Here is a 12,295-nt window from a genome sequence, read left to right as displayed (position 1 = left end):
TTTTTGGGATGTAATCTGTTTCTATTTAATATATATATATATATATTTTCACTTTCTTTGAATACAAATATTTTATTGTTTTATATATGATTTTTTTCTCAGTGGGATTTTTTGTTGTTGCTCTCTGTGTTTTCTTACTGTTGTAATTTAAATATTGTAATATTGCCTTTCGTATTTGATTTTATTGCTCCAAAATAATAAGTAAACATCTTTTTTTGCAATGGAGCATCATAATTAGCTTATTTGATCTATATATGAGACGATTTATATCGGTAATGAGTTCAAGCTATACATTAATTAAAACGGTACTTAATGCACCTTGCTGTTTATATTGTGGTAACTACTATTGTCAATGTTGCTTTTCCTTTATCTGACATTGAAAGGTCAACAAAAACGTATTAATTGTCATGAACACAGTTATAATAAACGAAAAGTATAACGGAACTATATCTCCGGATGTTGTTGCAGGTCGGACGGGAACGTTTGTGCGTGTCCGAGGAACAGTTCCGCTGGGCGCGCATCACTTCCTGTGAATCTGTAATAAAGACGAGCCCGGCGGTCGCTTCCGCGGGTCAATTTTTTTTTGGGTTTATTCGGTGAATCCGATCTGAATCGGAGCCATCAGAACCGCAAACATGGTGAGTTTCTACCAGGCTCAGAGTCCGCGGGCCTCCCGCCCCGTTGGTCTCTAAATGTCTCCTGAATTTACGTGTTTATTCTAATAATGGCGGCAGTTTGAATGGACGTCGGTTGAACGTTGCAGATGCAGCGCGCGCAGACTCGTTCATAACATAACGTTTAGTTTAGTGATTTTCCGCAGGTGTCCACGTTAATGCACTCAATAGTGCGTATCTACAGAGTTAATCTACACGTATGTTTCACAATAGACGAACCAACGTGTTCATTTATAACAAAACAATTGTTTGTAACACTTAACAGAAATACTAAATAAATAAAATGGCCGTTCATGAAATCCTTATTATTCTTGCGTGTCTCAAAGGAGAATGGCGGCAACAGAGTTAACTTAATGTTCGCTGAATTCAAGTCACGTTTAATCGCCGAAAAACCACCTAAACCTCAAAGCTCTCTGTGTGGTTTGAATTTGAAGAATGAACAAAGAAGCGTTATTGTTTGTTTGTTCTGTTGCTGATTTAATAACTCTTCCTCCCGCCCCCCCAGCACCCTTTTCAACACAAGTTGTATCGACTGTACTGTCCGAGAACGCATTCTAGTATTTATGACGTCATATTAACGCGTCTCTCGTTTGGCCCTACAGACGGTGGGTAAGAGCAGCAAGATGCTGCAGCACATCGACTTCAGGATGAGGTGCATCCTACAGGACGGCCGGATCTTCATCGGCACCTTCAAGGCCTTCGACAAGCACATGAACCTGATCCTGTGCGACTGCGACGAGTTCAGGAAGATCAAGTAGGTTTCCTGCAGCAGATTCGGCCATTTTGCAGATCGGTAGCGGCTCGCCGGCCATTACTGTTTGTGTCGATGCAGGAGCGTCTGCTGGTTCTGGTGCGGGACCCAGGGTCCTTGCTATATGCTGGGTTAGTGGCATAGGAGGCGGAAGAGAGGCGACGTGGGAAGAAAAAACTATTTGATCCATAGACTGCATCGGCAGAGTCTTGTTTATCGTCCGACGTGTGAACAAATTGGTTTGAATGGCTTTATTGGACATCATTACTGCATCAGGACGTCACTTTCTATAGGACTTTAATCATAAATCAGTATTTTTAAACCTGAATGTCGTCTTGCACGCTAAAAAGTAACTGAGGCATGTTGTGTCATGAGGCCCGCATTTATTTTATTTTTAAAAAATGTTTTTTTTGTTGCCCCGCAGGCCAAAGAACTCAAAGCAGCCAGAGCGAGAGGAGAAGAGGGTTCTGGGTCTGGTTCTGCTCAGGGGGGAGAACCTGGTCTCCATGACTGTCGAGGGCCCGCCTCCTAAAGATGTAAGTGGACCTCTGTAGCTAATTAGGAGACGGGACCTGTGGCGACGCTGTCAGAGCTGTTTGTGCATTCAATAAACTGTGTTTCACACGTACTGAGCTTCTGTTTGTAAACTCTCTCTCCACACTTCAGACCGGCATTGCTCGCGTCCCGTTGGCGGGAGTGGCCGGCGGACCCGGTGTGGGTCGGGCAGCAGGTCGCGGCGTCCCCGCAGGAGCCCCGATGCCCCAAGCACCGGCCGGACTCGCCGGACCCGTCAGAGGCGTCGGCGGTCCTTCGCAGCAGGTAAAATATGACCGCAGCGCCTGCTCTGCGCTCAGATACGGGTGTTTCTGTGTGTGCATGCTCGAGGTGATGACCACTTCCTGTTTGTCTCCTCCAGGTGATGACTCCGCAGGGCCGAGGGACGGTTGCCGCGGCAGCAGCAGGAGCAAGTATCGCCGGCGCTCCCACACAGTACCCGCCAGGACGAGGAGTCCCGCCCCCGATGGGCAGAGGAGCACCGCCTCCAGGTGACCGCACATGTGATGTTTTTGGCTGTTCCCTCCCGTGTGCTGATTGGCTGTTCCCTCCCGTGTGCTGATTGGCTGTTCCCTCCCGTGTGCTGATTGGCTGTTCCCTCTCCCCGCAGGTATGATGGGCCCGCCCCCCGGCATGCGGCCCCCGATGGGTCCTCCCATGGGTATGCCCCCAGGTCGAGGCGCTCCGATGGGAATGCCGCCGCCTGGAATGAGGCCGCCGCCCCCTGGCATGAGAGGTAAGATTCATGGAGTTTTAAAATGTTCCAGGCTTTGAAAGTCATTGAAAAAAGCCCCAAAGTGTAGTAAAAGTCCTGTAAATGTGTTATATTCATGTGTTCATGGCGTTCATTTACACTTGAGTTTAAATAATGAATATACTTTAAAAAGAAAGGGGCTCAAAATATAAGCAGGCATACAGGCAACTATATGAATGTTTATTCTTTTCATCAAACTTTTGTCTCATTCATTTGTGTCATTTAAGGTTTACTGTATGCTTTGAATCCTCATTGTTAGTAAAAAGTGATAAAATGTACTATTTAAATTGTTTGCTCATGGACATTTGGTTATAAGTCATGGACATGCATTGGTCACAATGTGTATGACCTTGTGTATGTGATCAGACCATGTGACCGCTTCTGCTCTGTTTTTAGGACCGCCTCCTCCCGGCATGAGACCACCACCCCGGCCCTGAGGAAGCCCCGCCTCCTCAGACACTTGTTGTATAGGTTTTTTTTTGTTTTTTTTTCTATTCCCTGTTTTTGTGTTTTTTAATAAAGTTTCATCAGGATGGTTTGATTTCAGCACTGCTGTCTGTCCTGTGTTTATGGTTATGGCTGAAATGGAAATAACTAATAGTTTGGAGGTTTGATTCAATGTAAATGGGGTTAAATTATAGAGCAGGTTTAGAGCTAAACTTGGACTAAAATGAATAATAAACAATGAAGTCCTCTTTGTGTGCCGTAAATTAGCAAAGAATGCAAAAATAAAGATGGAATAGAGCGAAGAAGTTTCAGTCACTTACAGAGTTTTTATTCCAAAACGTCAAACTGAGTTGGGTCTTAAATTATTAATTCTTATGTGTTAAATAGCTTACCTAGTAGAAACACTAAATTGAGAACTAACTCTTATGTTCCTTTTTAACTGTCAAATGTTCAAAACTTTCACTTTCTGTATGACTGTCTTTGTTCGGCAGGAAGTCAAAACGTGTTTAAATCTTATTTTCTCAACAGTTCTTTAAAAAAACAAAACAAGCTATTTAGTTTTTACAGTTTAAATGACAGTTTAATAGGAACTTCAAGCATCAGGTTTGTACTTTAATCCTTTTATAGAACTTGAGAATCTCACAACTCTTTTACGTTGTGTTCAGAAAATGAGCAAAAGCCTGAAATCCCTTTATAGTTATAAATCTAGGACTCATCTGATTGGATTTTCTCTATCAGAACATGAGTACAGTATAAAACCAGTGGACTTTTATTTTGGAAAGACATGAACTATATCCTGTAAATGATAATGAATACATTGGTACTATAGATATAATAAACGGCCACAAACTACATATATATGTATATAAAGGAAACATACAACCGCGTCAGCCGGCCCAGACAGCATTCACGAGGGGAGGGGGATGAAGTCACGTGATGAGCCGCCGTCACGTGACCTGCTCTGCGTCTTCATTATCGGCGGCTGCTCCACATGAGCTGAGTTGAGAGAGAAAGCAGGTGAAACCAAGTGAAGACAGACAGGAGAGGTGAGTACGTTTCTCACTGACTTCACTTTGTTTACTCTGCTAAACCTGGTTGTTTGTTTGTTTCCGGGGTTTTTTATGTAATCATTAAACGTGAACTCAGGAATGATCTTTCTCTCGCTCTCCATATTAAAAGCTGCTACATGTCTGCATTCAGTGTCTCCTGTGTGGGAGCGTTGGGAGGTTTTAGATACAAACGCGAAAAAATCTGATTCTGAGTGGCAAACCTTTCGCCACAGACGTTACTTCCTGTTAGTGTCACGTGATGAGGGCTCGTTTAGTGTGTGTGTGTGTGTGTGTGTGTGTGTGTGTGTGTGTGTGTGTGTGTGTGTGTGTGTGTGTGTGTGTGTGTGTGTGTGTGTGTGTGTGTGTGTAATATGTATTTCCTCTCTGGGTGAAACAGGTCACATGATGCATCCAGATTGGTTTATATTGTGAATCAGTAACTTCTGGCCATAGATTCGTTAGTGTTTTACAATATTACGTTGTTTTTTTAGAGCTGGTTTCCGCAAGTGTCCTCTCACTGCGTTATGACGTCATCTGTTGCCCAACAAATGTCATTCTGAATCCAGTTTTAACAGGATGAATAAATAATTTTATTTTTTATTTTTTTGGCCCCAGATCACATTAAACATATTAAAAAAGCAAAACAATTCCACATGGATTTGATGACTAATTCTTGTGCATCTTTAATAATAATCTCTCATCGTGCTTGCATGCAATTATTTTCATGTTGAAACAAACAGTTTATTGGAGATTGCATATAAACTTTGACTGCATTAATCATTGAGCAGTGAACGCTTTTGATGGATTTTCTGCACAAGTGAAAGTGTTTAAAAAAGTTTTATTTGTTTATTTCAGATGCGGGTGGTGGTGTTGTGTTACTTCCTGTTCTCGCTGCTGGGTGGCGACGATGCCGCCCCGGCTGCAGACGAGGTGACTTACCTGCCCGGTCTGCAGAAACAGCCGAGCTTCAAACAGTATTCTGGATACCTGAGCGTGGCCGATGGGAAACACCTCCACTACTGGTCGGTACCCTAAAGCGTCAGTTAAGCAGAGTGAAGGGACTCCTGTGGTTGTATAGAAGTCTATATACATGACTCTACTTCTATCGATGTATTCCCTCAGTAAACATTGTAAACATGAGTTTATGTCTCAATCTCCAGTTTTAAGTCTTCTTCAATACAGCATGATGTTCATTTAGTAAATTATGGTCATTCAGAGTCAAAGAGACCTTAAAGCAGGGGACGCTTTAGGGCGGGGCTACAAGGTGATTGACAGGTCGACTCCAGAGACGTATACGGCGTCTTTACATCACTTCTTCCACATTCCAAATATGGTTCACTTCCATTCATCGTTTGCAAAGAACAACATGGAGAATTTGAGGCTTCATGACGTGACTGTCCACTTCTAACAGTTTCTGTTGTTGTTGTTGTGTTCAGGTTCGTGGCGTCCCAGAAGGACCCGGCCTCTGACCCCGTGGTGCTGTGGTTGAACGGCGGCCCCGGCTGCAGCTCTCTGGACGGACTGCTGACGGAGCATGGACCCTTCCTGGTGGGTGACCTTGGGACGTCCTGACCCCGTGACACCGGTGTAATGTCACAGCGACACCTTGCTTGACCTCTGACCTTTGACCTATGCCGTTTCAGATCCAGGACGACGGCGTGACGCTGCAGTACAACGAGTACTCCTGGAACAAGGTCAGTTTCGTCCGTTTATCTGAGAAATTGCGTTCCAGATCCGGTGACCGAACCGACGGCTCATTGGCTAACGTAGCCGTGATTCACGGACACTGATTGGTTCTCTGTTTCCGGGCAGATCACCAACATGCTGTACCTGGAGTCTCCAGCAGGGGTCGGCTTCTCGTACTCCGACGATAAGAATTACATCACCAACGACACGGAGGTCAGTGACGCCTGAAACCCGATCGGCTCGCAGGTTGTTCAGTGTCCGGTGTGCTAAGGTGTTTTGTTGTTTGTTTGTTTGTTTGTTTGTTTGTTTTTCCTCAGGTGTCGATGAACAACTACCTGGCTCTGAAGGAGTTCTTCCGTCTGTTTCCAGAGTTCAGCAAGAACGAGCTTTTCTTGACCGGTGAGAGCTACGGAGGAATCTACATCCCCACGCTCGCCGAGAGGGTGATGGAGGACGACAGCCTCAACCTGCAGGTACACAAAAGTACTTCACTACTACGCACAAGTACTGTAGTACTACACTCTTAACACTGCGCACTACTACACACTTAATACTAGTGCAAGGTGAGTGATGGAGGACGCCAGCCTCAACCTGCAGGTACACACAAGTACTGCAGTACTACACACTTAATACTGCAATACTACACACTTGATACTGCAATGCTACACACTTAATACTGCAATGCTACACACTTAATACTGCAGTACTACACACTTAGTACTGCAATACTACACACTTAATACTGCAATGCTACACACTTAATACTGCGGTACTACACACTTAGTACTGCAATACTACACACTTAGTACTGCAATACTACACAATTAATACTGCAATACTACACACTTAATACTGCAGTACTACGCACAAGTACTGTAGTACTACACTCTTATACTGCAGCACTACCACACACTTGATACTAGTACAAGGTGAGTGATGGAGGACGCCAGCCTCAACCTGCAGGTACACACAAGTACTGCAATACTACACACTTAATACTGCAATGCTACACACTTAATACTGCAATGCTACACACTTAATACTGCAATGCTACACACTTAATACTGCAGTACTACACACTTAGTACTGCAATACTACACACTTAGTACTGCAATACTACACACTTAGTACTGCAATACTACACACTTAGTACTGCAATACTACACACTTAATACTGCAGTACTACACACTTAATACTGCAGTACTACGCACAAGTACTGTAGTACTACACTCTTATACTGCAGCACTACCACACACTTGATACTAGTACAAGGTGAGTGATGGAGGACGCCAGCCTCAACCTGCAGGTACACACAAGTACTGCGGTACTACACACTTCATACTGCGGTACTACACACTTCATACTGCAGTACTACACACTTCATACTGCAGTACTACACACTTCATACTGCAGTACTACACACTTCATACTGCAGTACTACACACTTCATACTGCAGTACTACACACTTCATACTGCGGTACTACACACTTAATACTACGGTACTACACACTTAATACTGCGGTACTACACACTTAATACTGCAGTACTACACACTTAATACTGCAGTACTACACAACCTGGCTGTAGCCTTGCAGTGTAAAGTGTCCTACATCCGTGGTTCTGTGGGATGCTAACGTTAGCCACCGTGCTCACGCTAGCCGCCTCTCACCTGTCCCGCAGGGCGTCGCCGTGGGAAACGGGCTGTCGAGTTACGAGCTGAACGACAACGCGCTGGTGTACTTTGCGTACTACCACGGCCTGCTGGGCCGCCGGCTCTGGACCGCGCTGCAGGCGTTCTGCTGCAGCGACGGGACGTGCAACTTCTACAACAACAAGAACCATAACTGCTCCCAGCGCGTGAGTCTGAGCTCAACCCCCGAGCACCAACGTTAGTCACAGCGTCTCTAACGCCGAGTGGTTTTCACCCGATAGAATGTATCTGATAGAATATACTTCATCAAAATATATTAAGGCAAATTGAAGTACTCTTTTATTTTACCCTGTACAACTTCTCATGAAAATATAAACAGGTATTATGAGGGGGCCCCGAAAAAAAGACTTAAAATTGGGTGAAAAATTAGGGAAACGTCAATAAAACATGATTAAAAATATAAATAATGGAGCTATGAACTTGTTCTTTGGTCAGGTCGTTACTCGGACATGTGAGTCTTGTGCTGTGAAGGAAAAGTCTCCTTTAATGTTAAAACTAATCGAAATGTTAAAACATATCACTAACGCTGGGCGAAGAAAGGTCGAAAAAAAACAAACAGGGATTAGAGCAGAGACACGCCCACCTCCAATAAGACACGCCCACCTCCAATAAGACACGCCCACATCCAATAAGACACGCCCACATCCAATAAGACACACCCACATCCAATAAGACACGCCCCCTACAATAAGACACGCCCACATCCAGTAAGACACACCCACCTCCAATAAGACACGCCCACCTCCAATAAGACACACCCACATCCAATAAGACACACCCACATCCAATAAGACACGCCCCCTACAATAAGACACGCCTGCCTAATGTTGGAGGGTTAATCAACGCGTTCCAGCCGGTCTGATGCTGGTTCCTCGGTCTGGCGTTCGGGGGGAATCGGTCGGTTTCAGGTGTTGTGTTTTTGTTCCGCAGCTCAGCGAGGTGCAGGACATCATCTACAGGTCGGGACTGAACATCTACAACCTGTACGCTCCGTGTCCAGGTGGGATCCGCGAGAGATTCAGGTAAGCGTTCACCCTTTTTTACTTCTTTTTTTTGTCTCGTCATCTGTAGTTGCTGCTAGAGAAACTCACCTGCAGCAGGTGTGTGTGTGTGTGTGTGTGTGTGTGTGTGTGTGTGTGTGTGTGTGTGTGTGTGTGTGTGCCGTCTGACCGCAGACGCTCACACGTTTGACTTCCTGTCGTTGTCAGTGTTGAGCGAGGCGCGCTGGTGATCAGAGACCTGGGGAACGCGTTCATCAACCATCAGTGGACGCAGCTGTGGAACCAGGTGTGTGTGAAGTCTGGACCTTAACGTGCCTTCACCTGACGGGTGACTAGAAACCAGGTGTGTGTTTCTGTTTGTGTGTGAGCAGAAGTTGCGAGGTCTGGCGTCTCTACACAGCTCCGTCCGTCTGGACCCGCCCTGCACTAACTCCACCCCCTCCACCCTCTACCTGAACAACCCGTACACCAGAGCTGCTCTGCACATCAGCCCCAAGGCCCTGGACTGGGTCATCTGCAGGTAACACACACACACACTTGTATACACACACACTTGAACACATATACGAACACACACACATATACATACACACACACACACACACCTGTCCCAGCATGCACCTTGTTCCCTGCAGTAACTCAGATCTTTATGACTTTTTGACATTGTGTAATTTTGCGATTTGTTTTGTTTTTTTTTCTTTCCTTTTTTTAAAATATTGCATTGGTTTGTTCCGTTGTCTCAATAAAGTTGTCCACGGATCTCTGCCTCTTTGCTTGCAGCTCGGAGGTGAATCTGTCTTACGGCCGCCTCTACTCGGACGTCAGGAAGCAGTACCTGAAGCTGCTCACCGCTCTGGTCAGTGAACACAACACAGCTGTCCTCTTGCCTCTTCACACCAGACTTCATTCAAAGTTTGAGTCTTTTTAAACTTCCATAATAAATAAGTAAGCTTCGGTCTCTGAAGACCAGCTCATACGCGCCTCATTCAGTGTTAACCAAAAAAAACAACATGCAGTTAATGTATCTTAAAATAATTGTCAGCGTTAAAGGATTGCTGCGTTAACGCATTTATAACACATCGATAACACATCTATAACACATTTATAACACATTTATAACACATTTATAACACATTTATAACACATTTATAACACATTTATAACACGTTAATGTGCCCAGCCCCATTATAAACATGAACATTTCAAGCCTGCAACATAAAAATCCTAGCAGAAAGGAGTATGACATTTTTTGTTGCTGGAGGACTTTTAATGTGAAAAATCAACAGGATGTTCACTTTCCCTGACTGCAGCTTAACAGTTATGGTTTTAAATTGTGTACGACGAGTTGAAATCAAATAAATCACTAAAATGATGGGTTTAATTAATCTTGTACAAACCAGAAATGACTCCTGACTGAATCTGAAGCTCTGCTGGTGATTGGCTGATGTGTCCAGATGGGCGGGGCTTGTGTGTGTGTCCTTGTTGAAGGCGTCGTTGTGTTCCCTGTACAGAAGTACCGGATCCTGGTGTACAACGGGGACGTGGACATGGCCTGCAACTTCATGGGGGACGAGTGGTTCGTGGAGTCCCTGAACCAGGAGGTAACTTCTTTCATCGATCGACTTTATTGATCGGTCGCCCGGCTGCCCCGAGCGCGTTTTAACCTTGCCGCGCTGTCCCAGGTGGAGGTTCTGCGGCGGCCCTGGCACTACAACGACAAGGACAGTCAGCAGGTCGGAGGCTTCATCAAAGAGTTTGACAACATCGCCTTCCTCACCGTGAAGGTAAGAAAAAAATAGTCGGAACCACGGAAGAGCTCTGGAGACGCGAGCTCTGGTTCTGTTGGTGGATTCTGACCTCTGTGACCTCTGTCGCCCCCTGCAGGGTTCTGGTCACATGGTTCCAACGGATAAACCAATCGCCGCCTTCGCCATGTTCACCAGTTTCATCAGCAAACAGCCCTACTGACCTCTGACCTTCTGCTCCGATGGGATTCTCAACGCTGCCGCACTTTGGAATTGATTTTCTTCTTCTTTTTTTTCTCACTGCCAGCCGGTCGGCACAGATTACTGTTGCAGGAAATTTTAAAAAAACGTCTCTATCTCAGCCAATCACCTGTTATGTGTTTGAATGTGGAAACTTCTTTTGGGGGTATTTTTTATTTTTTTATGAATTGTAAGAACAAAGCAAGAAAATAAAGTTTTATCCTTAACTGTGACTTTCTTGTGTTTTTTTTCCGGTTAACCTTTTGGAAACCTTGAGCGAAAATTCATCCCGCACCAATTTTAAGTCCCAGTATGCCCCATTCAGACAATCTTTTGCCATAAAATACGTATTATCTTTCCAATTTTGAACCGAACGACACAGTTTTTTGACTGAAACTCCTTCGTAACAGGACAAGGCTTTGTCTTATTGTGATTTCTGTTGCAGATTCCGATTCTTTAGGTCCAAATTTTTCTAAAATGGTGTCTTATTGACTGCTCCAGAAGGCATTTTTGGGGAATCTGGCTTGCATCATGCTGGATGTTCATAGTTACAACCAAAATATCTTTTAAAAGTGTTTTTTCTTTTTGCAGAGACTTTTGCTGAACAAATGCATACAAATAAACACATATGACACATGTACATATACGCTAGTAGCTTACGACCTACAGAATCCGCCATCGAATCAAAACCACTGTCGGACAAAGCCTCAGCAAGAAATCAACCACATTCCAGCTAAAAAACTGAAATATGACTGACTCATGGATAAAACTATACCTGCTGGGTATGTGTTGGTGCATCTGCTCGAGCAAAGCCCCTCTGTTGTGGAACCAGAGGCGTCCAAGGTCCAGGAAGAAAGTTGGGGCATTTTTGCTGTCAGGGACCTAAATCTACGGTACACGAAATGTGCACTAAATTAATTACTAGTAAAAATATTTAACTTCATTTCATCAAAGTCAGACTTGGCAGAGATACTGTTAACATATAGAGATATTTTATAGTCGAAAAGCAATGATATGCATCATTAAAAAGAGAAAATATATTCTGGAAGTTTCTTTCTTTCCTGTGTTCTATTATCAACTAATAAACCAGTAACACATATACTGCTATATGAACCTGTTTTGTCTCTATCCTATCATCTCTGTCCTGTCTGTCTGTCTCTGTCTGTCTGCCTGTCTCTGTCCTGTCTGTCTGTCTCTGTCTGTCTGTCTGTCTGTCTGTCTCTGTCCTGTCTGTCTGTCTCTATCCTGTCTGTCTGTCTGTCTGTCTGTCTGTCTCTGTCCTGTCTTTCATTTCGAGCGAGACGACCATGTTGACGCTGTCAGTTAAACTGTCTGTTTATTGTAAACTGAGTTCCTTCCTGTTAAACTGGAACAGAAGTTTCCCACCTGACCCTGAAGGCAGCGGTGAGTTCAAGCTCCGAGTCTTGACTTTCAGAGTGACCTGACTGCGTTGGCGTACCTGTGTTTGTTTGAGCCTGAACAGACGGCTCACCTGGAGCTCGTTCAGCTGGACTCACCTGTGCAGGTAAGACACTTTTCATTCAAGCGAGGCTGAAAAACATCAAGAGACACGTTGAACTTTTAAGACATTAAGTTCACTCGTGCCTCGGCTGCACCGGGTTTGAACAAATTAGTCATTTTAACCTGGTGATGAAGTTATCCATCCAACAGGTAACTGAA

The 12,295-nt window shown here is 44.5% G+C and overlaps 2 protein-coding genes across 2 annotated transcripts; both read left to right on the top strand.

The window, feature by feature from the left end:
• The first annotated feature begins 481 nt into the window (after positions 1-481).
• On the top strand, positions 482-3,280 carry snrpb (small nuclear ribonucleoprotein polypeptides B and B1). Its single transcript, XM_068594389.1, has 7 exons — positions 482-638; positions 1,277-1,428; positions 1,850-1,961; positions 2,092-2,244; positions 2,342-2,471; positions 2,591-2,716; positions 3,131-3,280. The coding sequence occupies exons 1-7, from the start codon at positions 636-638 to the stop codon at positions 3,169-3,171; spliced, it is 717 nt and encodes a 238-aa protein (XP_068450490.1). The 5' UTR covers positions 482-635; the 3' UTR covers positions 3,172-3,280.
• Positions 3,281-4,138: 858 nt separating this feature from the next.
• ctsa (cathepsin A) lies at positions 4,139-10,713 on the top strand. The gene is made up of 14 exons (XM_068593612.1): positions 4,139-4,227; positions 5,086-5,252; positions 5,667-5,778; positions 5,874-5,924; positions 6,043-6,129; positions 6,234-6,389; positions 7,599-7,775; positions 8,560-8,651; positions 8,838-8,916; positions 9,002-9,150; positions 9,411-9,486; positions 10,142-10,231; positions 10,313-10,414; positions 10,515-10,713. Exons 2-14 carry the CDS (start codon positions 5,086-5,088, stop codon positions 10,596-10,598), a joined length of 1,422 nt encoding a protein of 473 aa, XP_068449713.1. The 5' UTR covers positions 4,139-4,227; the 3' UTR covers positions 10,599-10,713.
• The last annotated feature ends 1,582 nt before the right edge of the window (positions 10,714-12,295 follow it).

Source organism: Clinocottus analis, unplaced genomic scaffold (assembly GCF_023055335.1).
Source record: "Clinocottus analis isolate CAN_PGR_092001 unplaced genomic scaffold, fCliAna1.0.p SCAF_3, whole genome shotgun sequence".
Taxonomy (NCBI): Eukaryota; Metazoa; Chordata; class Actinopteri; order Perciformes; family Cottidae; genus Clinocottus; species Clinocottus analis.
This window is presented reverse-complemented; position numbering and strand designations above follow the sequence as displayed.